The 18,966-nt window shown below is 39.6% G+C and overlaps 1 protein-coding gene across 10 annotated transcripts in view; it reads left to right on the top strand.

The window, feature by feature from the left end:
• The window catches only part of DLG2 (discs large MAGUK scaffold protein 2), a 1,569,268-nt gene that overhangs the window by 1,531,363 nt on the left and 18,939 nt on the right, over window positions 1-18,966 (top strand). For 6 of the 10 annotated variants that reach the window (XM_030558473.1, XM_030558462.1, XM_030558496.1 and 3 more), the window contains one exon: window positions 8,029-8,128. In XM_030558473.1, the coding sequence (XP_030414333.1) occupies window positions 8,029-8,128 (100 nt within the window). Of the gene's footprint in view, window positions 1-8,028; window positions 8,129-9,117; window positions 9,164-13,345; window positions 13,388-18,966 lie in introns of all 10 variants that reach the window. The other 4 variants (XM_030558488.1, XM_030558514.1, XM_030558479.1 and 1 more) reach the window with 2 other exon arrangements.

Genomic DNA, 18,966 nt, shown 5'->3' with positions numbered 1-18,966 from the left:
ACAAAGTGCAACATATGAGTATGTGGGGAAGGTGAAAGAAATGCAAAAAAACCCACAACAGAATGGACTTGATCCACATAGAGAAGAGCTATTCAGCAAACAGGCAGCTTGTAAGATTAAACAGTCAAAGGCCAACTTCAATGTGGCACTCAAAACGTTTCTGCACCCTTAGATATATATACATTCTTACGTAGTCTTTACAGTTTCTGCAGCACTGTAATCACATGATGTTTAATTGCAGGATGTCATACTATTGCTCAGATCGTACACTATATTATTAAACTATTTTGCTATAACATTAAATATGGGTGTATAGCATTTTGCAATATTGTTTGCTACTCTGCATATGCCAGAGAGAGAGTTCATTAAAGTCATTTAATACAATATATCTTTATATGGGGAACAGAAGATTAATTATAACATACAAGGATATTGAAAATTTGCTGGCCATATTTAGAACACCTAAATTCGCAGCTCAGTTATCATCCTAATTAGCTGCCTCTTCTCCTAAACTGCACCTAAGGAAGTTTGAGCTAAATTTAACTATACGTGCATGCTATTTTTATAGCTTGCTACCTCATGTCCTGAATTAAACCTAAGGAAGGCTGTGGTATACACAGATAAATTAACTTAATAATTAATTGGCTCATATTCTCAACCGCATCTAAGGAAATCTGTGCCACTGATTGAAAGGAAAATGCATGGTACGTAGGGTAGTATTTAAGTCAAGGTATTTTAAATAGCCACTAATTAGTCTGGTTTTGATGGGAGGCCCTCCAGAGTGGTGGACAGAGCTACAACCTCATTGGGATTAATAGTTCAGGTCCTATTTCTCAGTGCTGTTGTTTCAGGCTGCAGACTCAGGCAAGTGTCACTGTTATTCTCAGGCCATGTTTGGAAACTTTTGGGAACATAGCAGTTTCCATAGTCGATCAAACCCAAGGTCCAACTAATGCATTAGCCTGTGTCAGACAGTGGCTAGTACTGGTGTAAGAACCCCACAGTAGACGGATGTGGGATAATACACACACACACACACACACACACACACACACACACACACACACACACACACACACACACACACACACCTGACCCTGAGCACTAATAGTTAAAAATTGGTTTAAACCCTTAAACCTTTTCATCACACCCATGAAGTCTAAAAATACAAATGTTTTAAATGAAAGCTGAGAGATAAGACTCTGACCTGATTCTCTAACTCCAGGAGCCAGGCACTTGGCATGTTCCTGTCATGCCTGTTAACCTAGCCCTGTGTGCATGAAAACTTAATTTCTTCCTAATTTGATTGCTTAATCGTGCAACTTTAATTTATCTCATGCTCAAATAGAATTATACTTACCTTCTCTACACTGGATGAATCAAAGTTTGAGTCTACTGACAGTCTTTGAATGTGCAGTAAGGTATTCTTAACCTGATGCTTATAGTCCTAAGGTCTCTCTTTACTCAGCGCTCTAAGAAGGCAGCATAATAAGGTTCCTTATGTAAATCATTCTCTATACACAATAGGCCTGTTTCTTCTCTGCCTATCACTGTTGTTTAAGTCTGTGTAAGCTGAGTGCCCAAGTGTAGTGGTAGTAAATGATGAACTCAAAGTGCAAGGCTGGGGAGAAGCAGTTTCTGTGCAAAAGCATGCATGGCTAATAACATGTCCAGTGGATCAGATTAACTGAAAATATTGAGTAATGGAAATCAATGCCATAAACTTCAGTTGCAAGTCTAAGGAACAACCAATATTCAACTGCAAATCAATGCTTTTCTGATCATCGGGAATTATGAAAAAGAGCTAGGAAAACATCTGACCAAAACCAAACTAAAAGTAAGTTGAAACAAAGTTTTCTAGTAGATACTGCAAGATATATTAAGTGCCATGAGCACACACAAGCAAGCAGCATACCAATGTTTTCTCATTATATGCACACAAATTTAACTGCTGGTGCTTTGTGACAAAACAGACTCATTGCTCATAATTATGGCATTACAGGGAGACATCTCCATGGTGCACCCAAGCATAGAATGCCACTAAAAAGCCATCTACATATTTCCCTTGAAACGAATTATCCAATCTGCTTGGCACAATATTGCCAAAACAAAATCATTTTTTTAATAATGCCAATTAAATTTTGTAGCAGTAGAGAGCACCATAAAAAAGAAAACTACATGGTGACCATATTACTTAGTGCAGTGACTCAGATAGTCTAACTTGGAGCTTGAGCTGGAATGGAGCCCAAGTTCATGATGGCTGTATGGGTAGTTAATTACAGAGTCTAAGGCCTTTTTCTGCTCCAATTTCTAGTAGGTCATCTAGTTCTTTCCTCTCCCCCTCTCCCCTTCAAGTGCAGTGTTATTCCCCAGAGTATTTATTATCAGTAGATTTGTTTTAAATGTGCAAAGTGATTCTAGATTTCTCCACTTCCTTTGGGGGAGACTATTCCACATTCTAATTGATTTCATTATCAAGCAATTTTTTCCTTGTATTGAGTCTAATTTTCCCCTTTCTGTATTTCATCCCATTACTCTTTTTTGCTGTTCCCACACTGAATAAATCCTTTTCATCTTTGTTGTTCACATCCTTCAGATACTTGTAAGATGATGTTCTACGTTGCTTGTCATTTAACCAACTTATGAATATTTAGGTCCTGGTGCTGCAAACTCTTACGCAGTGTGAGTAACTTTATATAGATGAATAGTCCTATGGAACTCAATGGGGTGCTCACCTGTGTAAAGATAAGTGCTTGAGTGTTTGCAGGATACAGATTTATTAGGAGCTGGGGAACCTTTTGGGAAAGGAGGATTCTATACAGGAAGAATGGGCTCCACCTAAACCAAAATGGAACCTGATTGCTGGCAGGTAAAATTAAAAAGGTCATAGAGGAGTTTTTAAACTAGGGCTGGGGGGAAGAGAACAGGCGTGGGAGAGCACACGGTTCAGACAGAGACATCCCTTAGGGAAGGACCTATTAATGGAGATTCTCTATGTCCTAGTAAGAGGAAGGGATGAAAGGTGATAAAGTGCAGCTGGGATCTGATGAGAAACAGTCAAATGAAAAAGAGTCCCATTCAGTTACATCGCATAATGGCTGATAGCTAAAAAGTGACAAATTTTGTAAGTGCTTCTGTGCAAATACTAGAAGTCTAAATACTTAGATGGGTGAACTTGAGTGCCTGGTATTAAATTAGTATATTGATATAATTGGCATCATATAAACTTGGTGGAATGATGATAATCAATGGGACACAGTAATACCTGGGTACAAAATGTATAGAAATGACAGAATCGGTTGTGCAGGTTGGGGAGTGGCACTATATGTGAAAGAAAGCATAAGTCAAATATAGTAAAAATCTTAAATGACCTAAGCTGAGCCATGGAATCTCTATGGATAATAATTCCATGCTTCAATGATAAGAATATAGCAGATGGTGACAGTGACTGTGAAATGCGCAGGCAAGTTAGAGAGGCTGTAAAACTAGAAAACTCAATTTCAACTATCCCCATATTGACTGGGTACATATCACCTCAGGACGGGATGCAGAGATGATGTTTCTTGACACCATAAAACTGGAACCCACAAAAGGAGCTCTTGATTTAATCCTAAGTGGAGCACAGGATCTGGTCCAAGAGATGAATATAGCTGAACCACTTGGTAATAGCGACCATAATATAATTAAGTTTAACATGCTTGGGGTGGGGGACACACCAAAGAAGCCCACTGCAGTAGAATTTAACTTCAGAAAGGGGAACTACACAAACATGAGGAAGCTAATTAAACAGAAATTAAAAAGTACAGTCCCAAAAGCGAACTGCCTGCAAGCTGCATGGAGACTTTTTTAAAACAACATAATAGAGGCTTAAATTAAATGTATACCCCAAATTTAAAAAGACAACAGACCAAAAAATACCACCATGGCTAAACAACAAAGTAAAAGAAGCGGTTAGAGGCAAAAAGGCACCTTTAAAAATTGGAAGTTAAATCCCACTGAGGAAAACAGAAAGGAGCATAAACTCTAGCAAGTCAAGTATAAACGTATAATTAGACAGGTCAAAAAAGAATTTGAAAAGTAACTAGCCAATGACTCAAAAACTAGCAGCAAAAATATTAAGTACATCAGAAGCTGGAAGCCTGCTAAACAATCAGTGGGGCCACTGGATGATCAAGCTGTTAAAGGAGCACTCAAGAAAGATAAGGCCATTGTGATGAATTCACTGCAGAGGCAATGAGGGAGATTCAGCACCTGGCACAATGGGGCACTGGCTTCAGGAGCTACCCATAATGTCAATAATAAATAAGAATAACACTACCCATCCCAGCAGAATCCAAGGGAACACTACCTCCAGTTTGATACTTTGCCCTTTATCACTACACTTTTTGAGCCTTCAGCCAATTTTCAGTCCATAAGGCAGTGTTCACATCTAAACCAATGAGTGAATTTTAAGAGTAAATTTTTGTAAGATACTAAATCACATGCTGAAATCTAAATATACAACACCTGCAGCAGTGGCTTCATTCACTCATTTTGTAAATGAATCCAAATTTGTCATCAAATTGTCTGGCAAGACGGTCCTTTTAAAACCCATGTTGCTTATTTCTCATGATTTAATTAGCCTGTAGCTCTTTGGTGATTTTTTTGTGCTTGTTCTATTTTATTAGGGATTAAAATTACGTTTCCTGAATAATAAGCAGCATTAAAAGTGTTATTGGTTGGTTTGTCACTAAACAAATATTCATATAAATATTTATAAATGTTAAAAATAGAAACAAAAATATCCATTTCTAAGTATTAAACAAAATTTACTCTCATCTGGTGAAACTGAGCAGCAAGGGGTATTTTCATCTGGTTTGTACTTCTTCTTTGTGTTCCCAATATCCAAATCTCTAAGGTCACAGGCAGATTTACCTTGATCTGAGCCTGTTCTAACCCAAAATTCAGTCTTAGGCTTGATCAGCGCTATCAAATTATGTCAGTATGACTATGTTGCACAGAGATGTGGAAAATTGAATCTGTGTCTCCCAGAGCCCGGACTGCTGTTCTAGCCACAGGACCCTGTAAAATGAGTATAATAATGCTTCTATCTCTGAGGGATTTCCCGAGACTTAATGTTTGCAAAGCAGTTTCAGATTGTCAGGTAAAGGTAAACCATTGTTATAACATGGTGGAAAAAGGTGACACTGATTATGTGTTCCAACTCTAAAAGCCACTCCCTGTTACCAATGTGACTTTTCAGTGCTGTGGGATCTATCAGCGTGGTTGAATGAACTAGCTGAAGAAAGCATTTTGAATGTGCTAGGAAGCCACAATGGCTTTTCAGGCATCACTTTAAAAGAAAGCTTTTCCCGTCTACAAAACTACCCTGAAAAAGATACAGAAGCTAGACTCCATCAGGACCGTGTCTCTCATTCCAATACAGTATAGATACCCTACACAAAGAATACGGAATCAAACTTGTTAGCAAAGACACTTGAATTCAAAAATGATTTAGTTGAGTAGTGGGAAGGGTTTTTCTAAAACAGGATGATCTCTCTTGATATACAGCTGTCAGAGTAATGTCCAGCTGGATTTTGCAATGCTTATCACCAACTACTAAGTTAAAAATTAGATGTTTTGTTTAGCTTTACATGAATGTGTTAAGAAAATTTGTAAAAAACATGTTTTACTGCTCCTTATAGAGAAAAACACATTGATTATAGAAATGTTATTGACACAAAAAAACAGGGAAATTCTTTAAGGCCAAAAAATACATAGTATTATCCTGGAACAGTTATCTGAATATCTGTCACAACATGGAAGGTATTAAATCTGATACTGTGCAACCGGACACAGTGGGTATTTGGTTAAGGGAGAGTGGATAGCAGTATAGCACATTTGTTATACTGCTGTCTTGTCTTGGAGCCAGAAAGCAAGGTGTGTGCCTAATTAATATCATACTAGGAATTTTAAGCCAGGAAATTTGTGAACTCCACACTTTCTTTCTCTGTGAAAAAGCAGTCTTTTCTAATAATTGAATATGCTAAGAATGATCTTCTAGCTGTCCCATGCAATATTGCATAAGAAGTACAAAATAACAACACTTTTCTGGTTGAAATGTACTTGTTGCAGTTTTCGCTATAGATTGCTTGAGGGAAATAATTTTCATAGAGAGGATATCATTTATAAACGTGAACTAGAATGGTGATTTGTCTTAATGTTGCTATGGACCACAGCATATTTATGTACCAATTTGATAACCTTCTCTTTAATTCCAAACTGAAAAGGCATTTGGTATTGAAATGACTATAATTTTCGACCACTTTGGTTTTTGAGGGATTATTGTGTATATATAATTTTTTTCTTTAAAAGTGTGATCCTTGTATATTATTATGTCAAACTCAGATTAATCATGACAAACAACATTTTCATACCCCAGGAAATGTTAACATATGACATTCCTTGCGTTGGAAAGATAAAAGAAGTGATCACAGAAAACACATTTTAATTTCCATTCTACCCTGCAGGCCATTGATGTGATGTAATTTGCATGTCGACCCTGTTTTCACCCACCAATTACTATAATCTGTCATGTCCATATTTTTAGTCCCTGGCTTTGTTTCATGTTTGCATTATTTTGAATTTGCATGCTGTCTGTATTACTTGTGCATGACATCTACATTAATTTCAGGTTGAATGTTTGCATATTCTGAAAGACATTCATGGATCATTTATTCTACGTGTATTTTTTTCTTTTGTTTTCAGTTACTAAAGTTTAAATATGCTTGAAATGTAAAAGTGGCATGAAACTTTTGTGACACAAGTAAAATACCTGTTTTTATAGGTTTTTTACATGTTAAAATTTTTGACTTCACATCTTTTAGAAATCTGTCATATTCTAGAACACCTTCTATGCTATTAATGTAACAAATTATATTATCAGCCGCTAAACTTATTTCCTTGTATATTTGGGACCAAATCCTTGTTCCTTTATTCATGCAAACAATCCCAAAGAAATTGAATTAATTGCCTAAGTGAGATGAGAAATTGGCTCTGAATGCCTAATGCCTATATCCTGTTACGATTTAATATAATGTGATGAGGCTGTCTACAAAAATAACACCTTTTTTCATACAAAATGCCCATTCACCTAAGTATTAACTCGCCATATGCGGAGTTATGGCAGGATATGCAGCTGAATTTGCTAAGAAATACTGTACAGCAGCAGAATTCAGTGACTAGATTATATAAAACTGAAACTATACGCATCAAGCCTAATGAATGACTATAGTATTCAAACAAAAATGAAAGTATTGTCCCTTTGATTACTTGAACAAGTCTTTGAATTTCAAAAGTATGGGGGGGAATGAGCCATTTATTAAGGATCTTGAAACAGCTACCAAAAATAAATATGTATTTTTAATTGGCACAGAGTTCAACTTGCATGTCTACTGGAAGTGAATCCATGGATCTCCTCGATTTCTCCTTTACAGCCTACTCTCTTCTATACAGTGAATTAATTCTGGGTAGAATTTACTGTGATTAAAGATCACTGGTCTGATCTTGAGATACACTGACCCACTCACAATTGCCTTTGACTCCAATTTGAGTGGCAGGTGCTCAGCACTTGTCAAGTGACATGCACTGGAGAGGGCTGAACCAGAACCCCAGATCCAAGTATCCCTGAAATTTGGAGGGGAGGGGAGGGAGACATCAGAATCCATGACCATATTTGGATCCAAATGTTTAATGGGCTGAACCAAAACCCTTTATTTGAACAACCCCAAGCTTTGGAGTTTCAAAATCTGGATTTGAAGTTTGTGGCTTGAGCCCATCTGTAATAAAACTGATCAGTCTTCAAGACATTATGTCCTTTAAACTGCAGTCCCTATTGAAAATCATTTCTGATTCTTTTCAACCACTTGGTTTTGACTGGTTGGAGTCACTACAGTTCTCTCCACTTTTACAAACTAGTTGTTTTGTCAGCATGAATGTGACAACAATTAGACGTCCCTGTTTTTGCCCCATGCCTTTTCTCCTTCACAGTCATTCAATGACAAGCGTAAAAAGAACTTCATCTTTTCACGAAAATTCCCATTCTACAAGAACAAGGAGCAGAGTGAGCAGGAAACAAGTGATCCAGAACGTAAGTAACCTCTTGGAGATGATGTCACATGCAGCACAAAAATGGGTGACACGCATGACACCAGTACCCCACACATCTAGGCATACAAATAGCAAAGGCAGGCAGGTGAGGTATTACTACTGTGACCAATGTATGATTGCAGTCTGGATCCAGCTGGTGCTCCCTTCCCTTGAAACATCCTTTTCAGAGTAAGATAAAGCAGTGACCTTGGCTTCTGGCTGGAAGAGTTCAGTGTATAAATTTCTTCCCTTTTTCATAAATGTTGCTGATTATTTTTGTTGTTTTAAATCCAGTTCTTTCCTACATAAAATGTTTGAATTCAGAACTAGCCCAAACTGATGTAAAATCAATTTCTCCTAAATTATTACATTAATTTTATTTTTGGTTTAAAAAAACCCCTAAACATTCCAGTATCATTTTTGTGCCTACTACTTTTTGGACTTAATCTAGATGGCTCTAATCTCCTTCTTGATTACAATTGATGACTTTGTTGAGTGTTTTAATCCTGAACTGAAAGCCACACAATGACTTTTTCTATTTCTCATCAGTTTTCTTCTAATTTCAAAAAGTAAAGTTAAAACAATGATAATCCTCTGAGTAGAATCTGGTCACTCACTGCATGCCTATGTTATATATTCTGAGTATCCAGAATAATGTAATGTGTATGCTCGTGTTATACCAGAAGAAATTTGCCCCCCCCTTAATATTCTCTCCCTGCAAATTGATCCGCTAAGGATTCTTTGGTTTTTTGGTTTTGGTTTTCTTTAACTGTAGCAGCAGAGTACATAATGGTCACTGTCTTTTTCATTGGGGAACAGTACTGTGGAATATGGGCTTAAAGTTGTTTCAAAAAGAGAAAGCAGGGATCCAGATTGCTCCATCTGCATGGTCAGTCATGGTAGTATCCATTTCAACTCCACTGACTTCTTCCTTCCTCTTCTGCGGCTGTTCTTCCTTTCTCATTGCTCTCTCTGGGGACTTCCGTGCAGGACATCCCCGGATTAGGTGACGACGGTTATGGAACAAAGACTCTGAGTAAGTTCCCAGGAATGGTCACTTAAACTTTTTTTTTTTGTGTTCTGTTTTTGTTTTGGCTTTTGTTCCTTCTCTGAGGACCTTCCATTCCCAGCATGCACAAGATAGAGTTTTATTTGTTACCCAGCTGTGAATGCACCAAAAATGTTTCAATTGTTTTGTTCTGCATGACAATATTAAATAACATACAGTGTATCAAACAGAGACTTTTACTCCTGATGTAATAACACCTTTTGTTTCTGACAGTATGTTTTTGTTCTCATCATGGCAGTTCTGTAGACAGTAGCATACCTAGAACTTGTACTGCTGCCTAGAATGTGCCTTTGAGCAGCAATCCATCTTGATGTGAAGGGAAAGTTAAACATCTCGAGAAGATCAATAGAAAATTATTTTATACTGCCGCTTCTGCATTTTCAGCTTTTTGCATGGGAGTGTTTTTGTTACTTTGCTAGATTGTATTTTAGTACGTTGCTGTTAATGGAAGAAACTATTTGCAGGCGAGAAAAGGCATAACCTTCTCCATAACTAATTTTAAATCTGTGTCACCATTAGCGACCAATGCTTTGTCACTATACATTAGCAATTTCTTTTTCTGGTATGTGGTGATCCTACCTCAGGAATTGGTATTATAGAATATGCAGCATTTTGTCAGCTGATTCTTCAAAAAATCATTTGTTTCCTGTAATTTATTTCTAGAAAAATTGCATAGAATGAAATAAATTATTTGCAACTGAACTCCATGTACTTAACTACATTAGTATGCTGTATCCAGTCCTGAATAAGTTCAGCATAATAATACTACTTACATGTGTATTGGCTGTTTTCTTCCTTCAATGCTTATTTTATTCTTTTTCTTAATTGAGGCATAATGTATGTGAATGTTACCAGTGCATCACCTATTGTTCTTTATGTGATTTTGGTTACAAAAATGCACGTTCATGCACACATTTTAAAAGATTATTAAATGCCTGGGTTTTTTTAATTGACATTTAAGATATATAATGGTTGACTTTCCCTTTTAAAGGTGAAAACTTTGTCTCTTGAAGAGCAGAGGGAGAGTTATACAATGTTAGTTTTCTGGATGATGTGCAGAATTTTGAATTTGCCATGACTGAATAGCTTATGGAAAGCATGATAGCAATGCATGTAGCACCTTCTCTGCATTGCATAAAATGAACCAGAGTCCATCTGATTAGATAAAGCCCTATTGAATACCTCTGCCCAGAAACAGATAGCTCTGCCTAACATACCATTTTATTGTGCTCGCAAACTATTTGCTGACTTTCTCCATTGTTAATACTGAAGCTAGTTTTCAACTATTAGCACAATTATAGATCCCTGCAGCCCCAACCCGATAGTACATGTATCATGTATATTAAATCAACACATTATTTTTAATGGCACACAGCCTTACGACGGGCTATAGATTATTGGTTAATAGAGGACTTCATGTTTCTGTGTAAAACATCAATTTGATACCACATGTGTTAACAACAACAACTTCTACTACTACTACGAGTAGTACTACAGGTCTGTAAGTATATATTTTAAAGAGATATCATCAGGATAAATTTTGCTCCAAATGTAAAAATGAACCTTTTACTAAACCCTAAAACCAATGTTTTCCATGATTGTTTTTAATTATCATCCCTTCCCCCACGCCCTCCCCCTTTCCTGCAATACCAATCTGGACATGGACAGTTGTGTGTATTTGGAGGAGGGCATGGTACACTGTGGAGGAGGCAGGGTGCTTTCCATGGTATTGTTGCTTGACAGGCCCATGGAGAAACAACCTTGGCCATGAATGCTGATTCTGCTGTTGCTCTCTCTCTGGGAAGTATTAACTCCTGTGAGTTGCCTCCCTTTAGTGGGAGGGTATGGGCCAGCTGCAAGTGGGCAGGCAGTGACAGCATGAGTTTAGAGAGGAGCCCAAGGAGTATTGCGGAGGAGCTAGGCCTTTCCATGCCTCACCTCTGCATGGATACCCCAGTTTGAGGACCTCTGGATATTTGCCAGCCATGCCCCCTGCCCACTGACTTTCAGTACCCCAACCCCACTCATATATGATGGGGTAGGAACTCAGCCTGCGGAGTCTTCCTTTGACGTCCTTGTGGCTCTATCCACAGCAAGGCATGATCTGTGCCTTAGTTTGTGTTGTAGTGGATGCAGGCTACATACAGCAACTGCTTTTCATTTGAGAAGCATATTGGCATAAGACATTATGTTGCTGAAGCACATTCTGTTTGTCCTGGAACTAGATTTTTAAATCCAATCACATCTAATTATGAGACTATGATTGGTCTGATATGCATCTTGCTCAGTCAATAACATTCCTGTAAAAGCCAACAGCTGCCCAGACCTGGCCATCAACAACGCAAAATACAGAAATATTTGACAACTCCTACAGTCTTTACCAGTAATTTGTTTGTGCTCTGGAGACTTTGCCAAGGAGATATGCAGATGATGATGTGTCTTGGAAAAAGTGGTCCAAAGCTACATAATCAGTAGCTTAACAATATAAACTCCAATGGCAGAGGAACCCATGCAGCTGTGTAGGCCTCATGGCCCAAATGTTCAAAAGTGGCCTCTCATTTTGGGTGGCTCTGTTTTTTGGTGCCCAACTGTAGACACATATAGGACTTTGCATCTAACACACCAGTTGAATTAAGTCAATACATCTCTTCAACTGGACACCAGAAATGGAGCCACCCAAAATTAGTGACTACAGATCATTATGCCAATTGTACCCTCTACTTCTGCTAGGAGCTGGCATCCTTTAGAAAGAGGAAACCACCCTTAATGGTGTTGTCTGAATTGAGAATGAAATTGAGTCCCCCAGAGGGGTCTATATTAACTTTTTACCAATTTTGGGGTGGGGACTCATCTCTGTCTCCTATCCCTCCACCCTATTAAGTGAGCATTAGCAGATCAAAAAGCATGAACTATGACCAGGACCTTTTTAGATGCATCTGGGAGGGCTGTGGGCCACCTGCAAGTTGGGAGGCAGTTCCAGTTGGCTGCCATCTTGCATGTTCTGACCAATGGATTTTCCCTGCCATGTTTGAATGTCTGAACTCATGACCAAAAGATTAACCCCATCTGACCTTAGAGGCCCTGGATGTCCATAGACACCCCAGCTTCCACATCTGATAAGCTTATGCAAAGTTCTTCATGCCCTTATTGATTTCCAGTGGTACCTGCCCAGAGCTACCTGGTTGGTGGCCTCATTCCAAAAGCACAAAGGAAAAAACATTAGTCCTGCCAACTGCCCCTTCATAAACCACCCCTTTCGGTCCCACTCCTAACCCTTCCAGACACTGTTTCCCTCCCCTTGGTCCAGGCAGTCAAGATATTTCTGGAAGACAGCGTTGAGGTCTCCAGGGGGAGTAGGTATTGTTATGGGGTTTCTTGCACTTTTCTCTGAAGGAGTCAGTGTTGGAGACAGGATACTGGACTAGTTAGACCGCAGGTCAGCACCCTGATGGTAACTCCTATGGTTGCAGCCAGGCTGCTTCTAAATGATTCTCCCTCCTCCAGCCCAAATCTTGAGGGCATTAATCTTGGTAACTGCCAGTACTGTCTGAAAAAAGGTTCTGATAAGCCCTGTTATTTTCATAACTGGTATTATTGCTTTATGGCAAGCTTTACCTAAATAAAAATAAAACATATGGTAAAACTCATTGATTGGCAAACCCTGATTAAGGTACCTTGCACAATGACTAATGACCGGCACAAACGGTGGAAGAAGAGCTCTAACTGTAATGAGAACAGTTCCTATGCATTAATTATACACATTATTCATAATTAAGAATAATCTGTCTAAACACCCAGGTCTTTGCATAATTAGCCTGTAAGTCTAGGGACGTGTGAATGGACTGCCATGTATTTTGGCATGCAGATGTTTGGGATGTCACTACCCCTTTATACAATTCATCAAGGGAAAGAAGTGCCACTGCCAGAGACATTGCTAGCCACAGGTGTGTAGCCCCCTGCTTGATATACCAAGAGATAAAGCTTTCATCTTATTGGTATGAGTTAGCTGAGATTTTCAGATGGAGCTGCTGCACTGATTTTACTTCCACTCTGAACACTCATCTTTGCATGAATGTGGCAGATCTTTTATGTTCTAGCTGCTTCGAGGTGCTTGGTTATATTCTTTAATTTGCTGTACTGTTCTTGCAGAACATGTTTCCTCTAATGCCAGCGATAGCGAAAGTAGCTGCAGTAAGTTATTGCTTTTGTTTGGGGCTCTTTATGTTGCATTGCTTGTTTTGCTTTGTTTTTCTCTCCTTGCTGCTCTTTTTTAACTTCAAAGAAAGATGATTATTATTATTGGAGCAAATGGCTTGAAATGCAAAATTCTAACCCTGTTTTGAGAACAAAACTGTAAAAGAGAAATGGTGTCCCTTATGCAGCTAACGAGCGTGAGTTTCGTTAATTTGAACGCTTTCTGGGAAATGAAACCAAAGCTGACTTTGGGAAGGTTTACTAAAATGTAGATTTCTTGGGTACTGTTGGGTAAAGTCTCAGTAGGGATGGCTCAGCATTATCATGGCCAAATTCGCAAAAGCAAGGCCTCCCTTGTGCAGCTGCAATTTGCATTAGCACTTCTGCACCTGAGTTGCAAATAGAGAAGTCAAGGTGCAAGTTCTCTGATTTGAAGATGCAGATTATTTTCTGGGGGCCAATTTCTTAAGTGCAGATTGCACCTTGAGAAACATAGGATGGGCCTTAGGCCTTTGGAAACTATACCCCAAATCTCAAAGATTCCTTTCAAATTGAGGCCATGATCATGCAATTTGAGCCATGGAGAGGGACCACTACACTGTGCCAAAGTCCCATTGAAATCGTGGGCGTGGAGTCCATTTGTGGGAATCAGATTGCGGGATTAATGGGGATTGTTTGCATCACTTCACTCCCCTGCATGTATTAATGATACTGAAATATTCAGGTGATGTTAAAACATTTTTCCAAAAGTCATGAAAAAAGCATGAAATGAGTAATTAAAATGTGACATGACTGTCTGTATGAGAAAAGATAACCAAAACATTAGGTTACGCTCCAAGTCTCTCTCTGTTTATTTGATTGCATCAAGCCATTTGCTTAGCATATGCAGTTGTTCACCAGTCACAGAGCACTTGTCTTGGGTTAAGTACCTGTATACATTAAGGTTACCATAGTCTTAAACCACATAGTTACTGGTCTTGATATAGTGCTTAACAGTCAGTTACTGTTAATAAACACTGCTTTGTTTCAGTAAAGTAGATTTTTTTACACCATTCAGAAATGGAAGACTAGATTTATTCTCCTGTAGTGAAAATGATTCCCTGGAAAGCAATTGCCAGAGCTACAGGAAAATTGTAGGCACATTGAAACTGCAGAAGAAATCCTTTAAATCCAGTTTAATATTTGCTGTGTCCTCTGTTGGGGAAAGAGTGATGCTCTTGTGACCAAGGCACAAGGCTGGGACTCAAGAGGCCCAGCTTCTTTTTCTGCTTCTGTCCCAGACTTTCTGTATAGCCTTGGGCAAGTTCGTTAAGGTTAATTTTTCCAAGATTTGCATGGGTGCAAATACTCATGCATGCGCTTATTCCAGAGTGCAAGTGGGAGAGTACATGGGGCTTCCAGATGGGTGTTTGAACAGGTGGCGTGTGTTGATACAGGAAGATATGTGCAAATGGATTGGATTGTAGCTGGCTTTAGGGGCTGGCGCATATAATCTATTTCCAAAATTGCCTCATGGGCCAGGGTTACTAGCTAGCTCGATGTGGGTTATGTAGCTGCTTGTCATAAGTGCGGGTTTAGGGGTGAAAGAGAGGGGCAGGCAGGGTGTGGGGTGGTTAATGGGGAGAAGGAGGCAGGAGCCATGCAAGTGTTCTCTGCAAAGTTACATTTCCCCTCTGTCCTGGGTGAGGTGGGTAGGACCCAGCTTGCCCTGAAGGCATCCAGACTGCATAATGTTGGCTGGGGCCACCCCAGATGACAGGGGGTTCAGGGCTGGTCTTTCCCACAACTGTGGTGATGAGAGGAGTGTTCTCAGCCCTCTGTGGCATCGGATTTGCTATCAAGCAGTAGATGAAGCAATCTTGACAGGCTGCCAAGAGCAACAGGCCGTACAATTGAGGGTTTTGTGTCCACAGGGACAATTTGCACATGCTAATCATTCACTAACATACGCAGCTGGAGACATAGCCACCCAGCCCTGGGTGGCCATCAGCTTTGACACCCAAACTTTGGAAGTGACCCACACAGGGGTGATCTGCTGCAGCCTGACTGGTATACAAATGCTAAATGGCCATGACAAACCAACGTAGCACACTCCCATGGAAACTTTCTTCTGGGTCTCATTCAGTCTGTTCCTACCTGGCTCTCGAGTCCCTCCACTAACACCGAAAGGTTCTTCCTTCCCCACTCCTCAGTTGCCTTCATCAAACACCCTCTAAGTAAATTATGGCTACTGAGACAGAGACTAACCACAAGCAGGTGCGGGGAGGGGCACATACAGGACACAGTGCGAATGACATCATCGAGGCAGGGTGACCAGAGACAAATACAACCTTTCACGGGAACTTTAATGGTGTTATTTCAATCCGTGCTTCTGACTTCGTGTGCTGGTGCACAGAAGCCTGCCTCAAGTGTCTTTTGTTGTGCAATTGGAAGTAGTCATCAGATTCAGGTTGAAGGAGCCCTAACTTCTCACAATGCAGCAACCAAATGAGGCCAATCCCCAAACAAGTGCAGAACCAATTGGGAACATTTAAAGCAGAGATAAATGGGGGTTTCTAGGACAGTGCAAAAAGCCACATCAACTTGTTGCTAAATAACAACTGTGCATAAGATACCAGTGACCATGATGTCTAAATGCTCCTTGAAGGGACTGTGTGGTTGTCCAGGGCCAGAGCTCCTAGTGCATCCAAATGTTTATCTTCCTCTGATTTGAAATGCTGTAGTTTAGCCATGAGATTCCTATGCAGCCCAGGCTTGCCATAGCCTCAGATGTAGTTGGCACAGCCTCTTCACAGCTCCAAGGCTTCACAGGGCAACCATCAGTCTGAAGAACTCCTGTTCAAATTTATCCAGCGCATCCTCAGGACACATTGTAGAGCAGCTCATAAGTGCAGAAGCTCTAACACATTCAACACTGGCAGGAGGCAGAGAACCATCACTTTATGGACCAGATTACCTGGAATGAGGGTAATCTGTATCAGGCCAATTGCCACTCTTGGTCATTCAGCAGCAGCCCTTTCCCTTCTTTGATACCAAAATCCAGTTATCTTAAATTGCCATGTCAGCTGTCCTCTAGGTCAAGTGCCCAAATCATAGAAAAGCATAAGAAACCCAGGAAAACATCCATTTGGTGTGATCTGGAGAGCACAACTTATAACACCATAAAGGGCCTGATTTTCAGAAGGCTGGGACTCATGAGGAGAAATGAAGAAGGGTAAAGAGTAGAAATAGGAGTCTGCTGGGGATAAAGAAGAAATTTAGATGCCATTTTAGAGCAAAATGACAGAGGGTAAAGTTTTCAAAAGCATCTAAGTGACATCTCATAGAAGATCAATGGGGTTGGCTCATCATTCACACAGGCAGTTCTGAAATTTTACATTAATCTAAACTAGGAAATGTTCAGTCCTACAAGCACACGCCTAGAAGCTGGTTGAGGGGAAAAGCAAATTCCCAGTGGACAAAAAGTCTCACACAATGAATAATTCTGTTCTTGCCACTGGAGTCTGAATACTTGGGGGACCCAGCCCCACCACTAGAACTTTGCTTTAGCTGCATTTGAAGCCAACTATGTTGTAAACAAGCTCCTCAACATTGTGGTTGTGCCATTGTGATTTAGAGGGGGAATCTGAGAAGCCAGATGTTTGTATGATCAGACAGGATGTGCAAGTTACTTTACTAATATGAAGTAAGATAGGTGCTGACATGCCAGCTTGTCTGGCTCTAAGTTGCCAGCTGGCAAAATGAAACTGCTAAGAGAGGGAGGGGAAGCAGAGCTGGAGACTGCAAATATATGGGGAGCACACAGAAAATTGCTGGAGAGCGCAATGGCACTGCATTGCTGTTTGCGTTGCATATGCTATAGCACACCCATTCCCTACTGTTAGCCAATCAAATGAAACAGAAATGAGGAGGTCTGCCCCACCACATTCTACTTCCCAGACACAATCAGCATGTCACACCCTGTATTGAAAACTGAGAGATTAAGGAAACAGAGAGATTTAGAAAAAGAAGTGAGTGGCAAGTGCATGGGGGAGGAGTGGAGTTCCTGCAAGATTTTCACATTTTTCCCCATTGAACAGGACAGATCATTCCCCACAGTCTGAGTCATGATGTTCTGCATTTTTCTAGTAGGATTCTGGCTACTGCTTTATGGATATTTTACTTTTGCTTCTCAGGAGGAGCAATCAGTGAAAAGACACTGTTCATGGCTAGTGTTCAAAATTTTTTATTACTTGGTCACGCTTAGAACCATTCCAAAGCATCTATGCAATTGTGAAAGTTTGGCAATGAAATCTTCTTAATGGTGTCCAGGCGGGACCCTTTAGCATGATTAATAGAGGTGGTCAAAAATTGTATTTCTTTCTGTGGAAAATTGGAATACCAAAATATTTTAGTTTTCAGCAAAGGTATTTCGTTTGTGGGTGTTTGGTTTCTCTGACAAGAAAATTGAAATTTTCCATGGAAAGCAGGAGCATTTCACACAAAAAAAATCATTTAAGCAAAAACCCAATTTTCTGTCAAAAAACAGCATGACACAGAAAATTTTTGACCAGTCTTGCAATTACCTTGTTCCATAGAGAGAGAATTATTAACTCTTTTGCAAAAGCTTACATAACATAATTGGAACTCTAAAAAAAAAAAAGGTGTGAGGACCAATTGTCCTCAGTTACTTACTAGTCCCATTGATCTAACATTTGAGAATAGAATTAGGTCCACTTTACAAAAAAGAAGTCAGCCTCTGAGCAGTAATTTGGCATATAAAGGCCTGGTCTAGAAGCAAGTTATTATTGTAATTAGTATCAGAGCCGGCTCCAGGTTTTTTTGCTGCCCCATGCAAAAAAAAAAAAAAAAAAAAAAAAAAGCTGGCGTGTCACCCCTTGAAAAGAGCCTCCCCCAAAGGGCCAGAATGCCACCCCTTGAGAAGTGCCACCCCAAGCACATGCTTGGAATGCTTGTGTCGAGAGCCGGCCCTGATTAGTATCCATCAAGCAACTTTTGAATGATCTAATCAAACACAATTTCCAAGTTTCAGGTGTGTCTGAGGAACCCTATGACGCAAACCATTTCGATTTTGTTCAAACCAAGTTTGGAGGCACTGATTGCAGATATAGACTGATCTCTTTTTGTTTTCCAAAAGATGATTTTAAAATGGCTGTGAATTTTAATAGCTCTTTTATACACAATTCAATAAAGGTTTTTACAGCAGCCACCAGAAATTGTATATGCTTTACTAAATCTATTTAGCCTAATTGCATAATTTCACTAATTAACTAAGGAGGCAACATTTAACTAAAACTTGCAGGGGAGAGGAAGCTCATTAAGGACCATAGTTTACCCTCTGTATGTAACCAAGGCCATAATTAATATTATGAGCCTTCTATAGGTAGAAAAAGATTAAAGTATCCTTGTTCTGTTTGGTTATCAGGTGAGCCTAATTGTTAAGGATTACACCATGCAGAGGGCCACTATAATGTTATCTCCAGCACAGTTTGCTTTGTCCTTCTATTGAAGTTTGTTTATAAATGTCACCATGAACTGCACCACATGTGTAATAGTCACAGACCACTTGTAAATCT

This window comes from Gopherus evgoodei, chromosome 1, assembly GCF_007399415.2.
Source record: "Gopherus evgoodei ecotype Sinaloan lineage chromosome 1, rGopEvg1_v1.p, whole genome shotgun sequence".
NCBI lineage: Eukaryota > Metazoa > Chordata > Testudines > Testudinidae > Gopherus > Gopherus evgoodei.
This window is presented reverse-complemented; position numbering and strand designations above follow the sequence as displayed.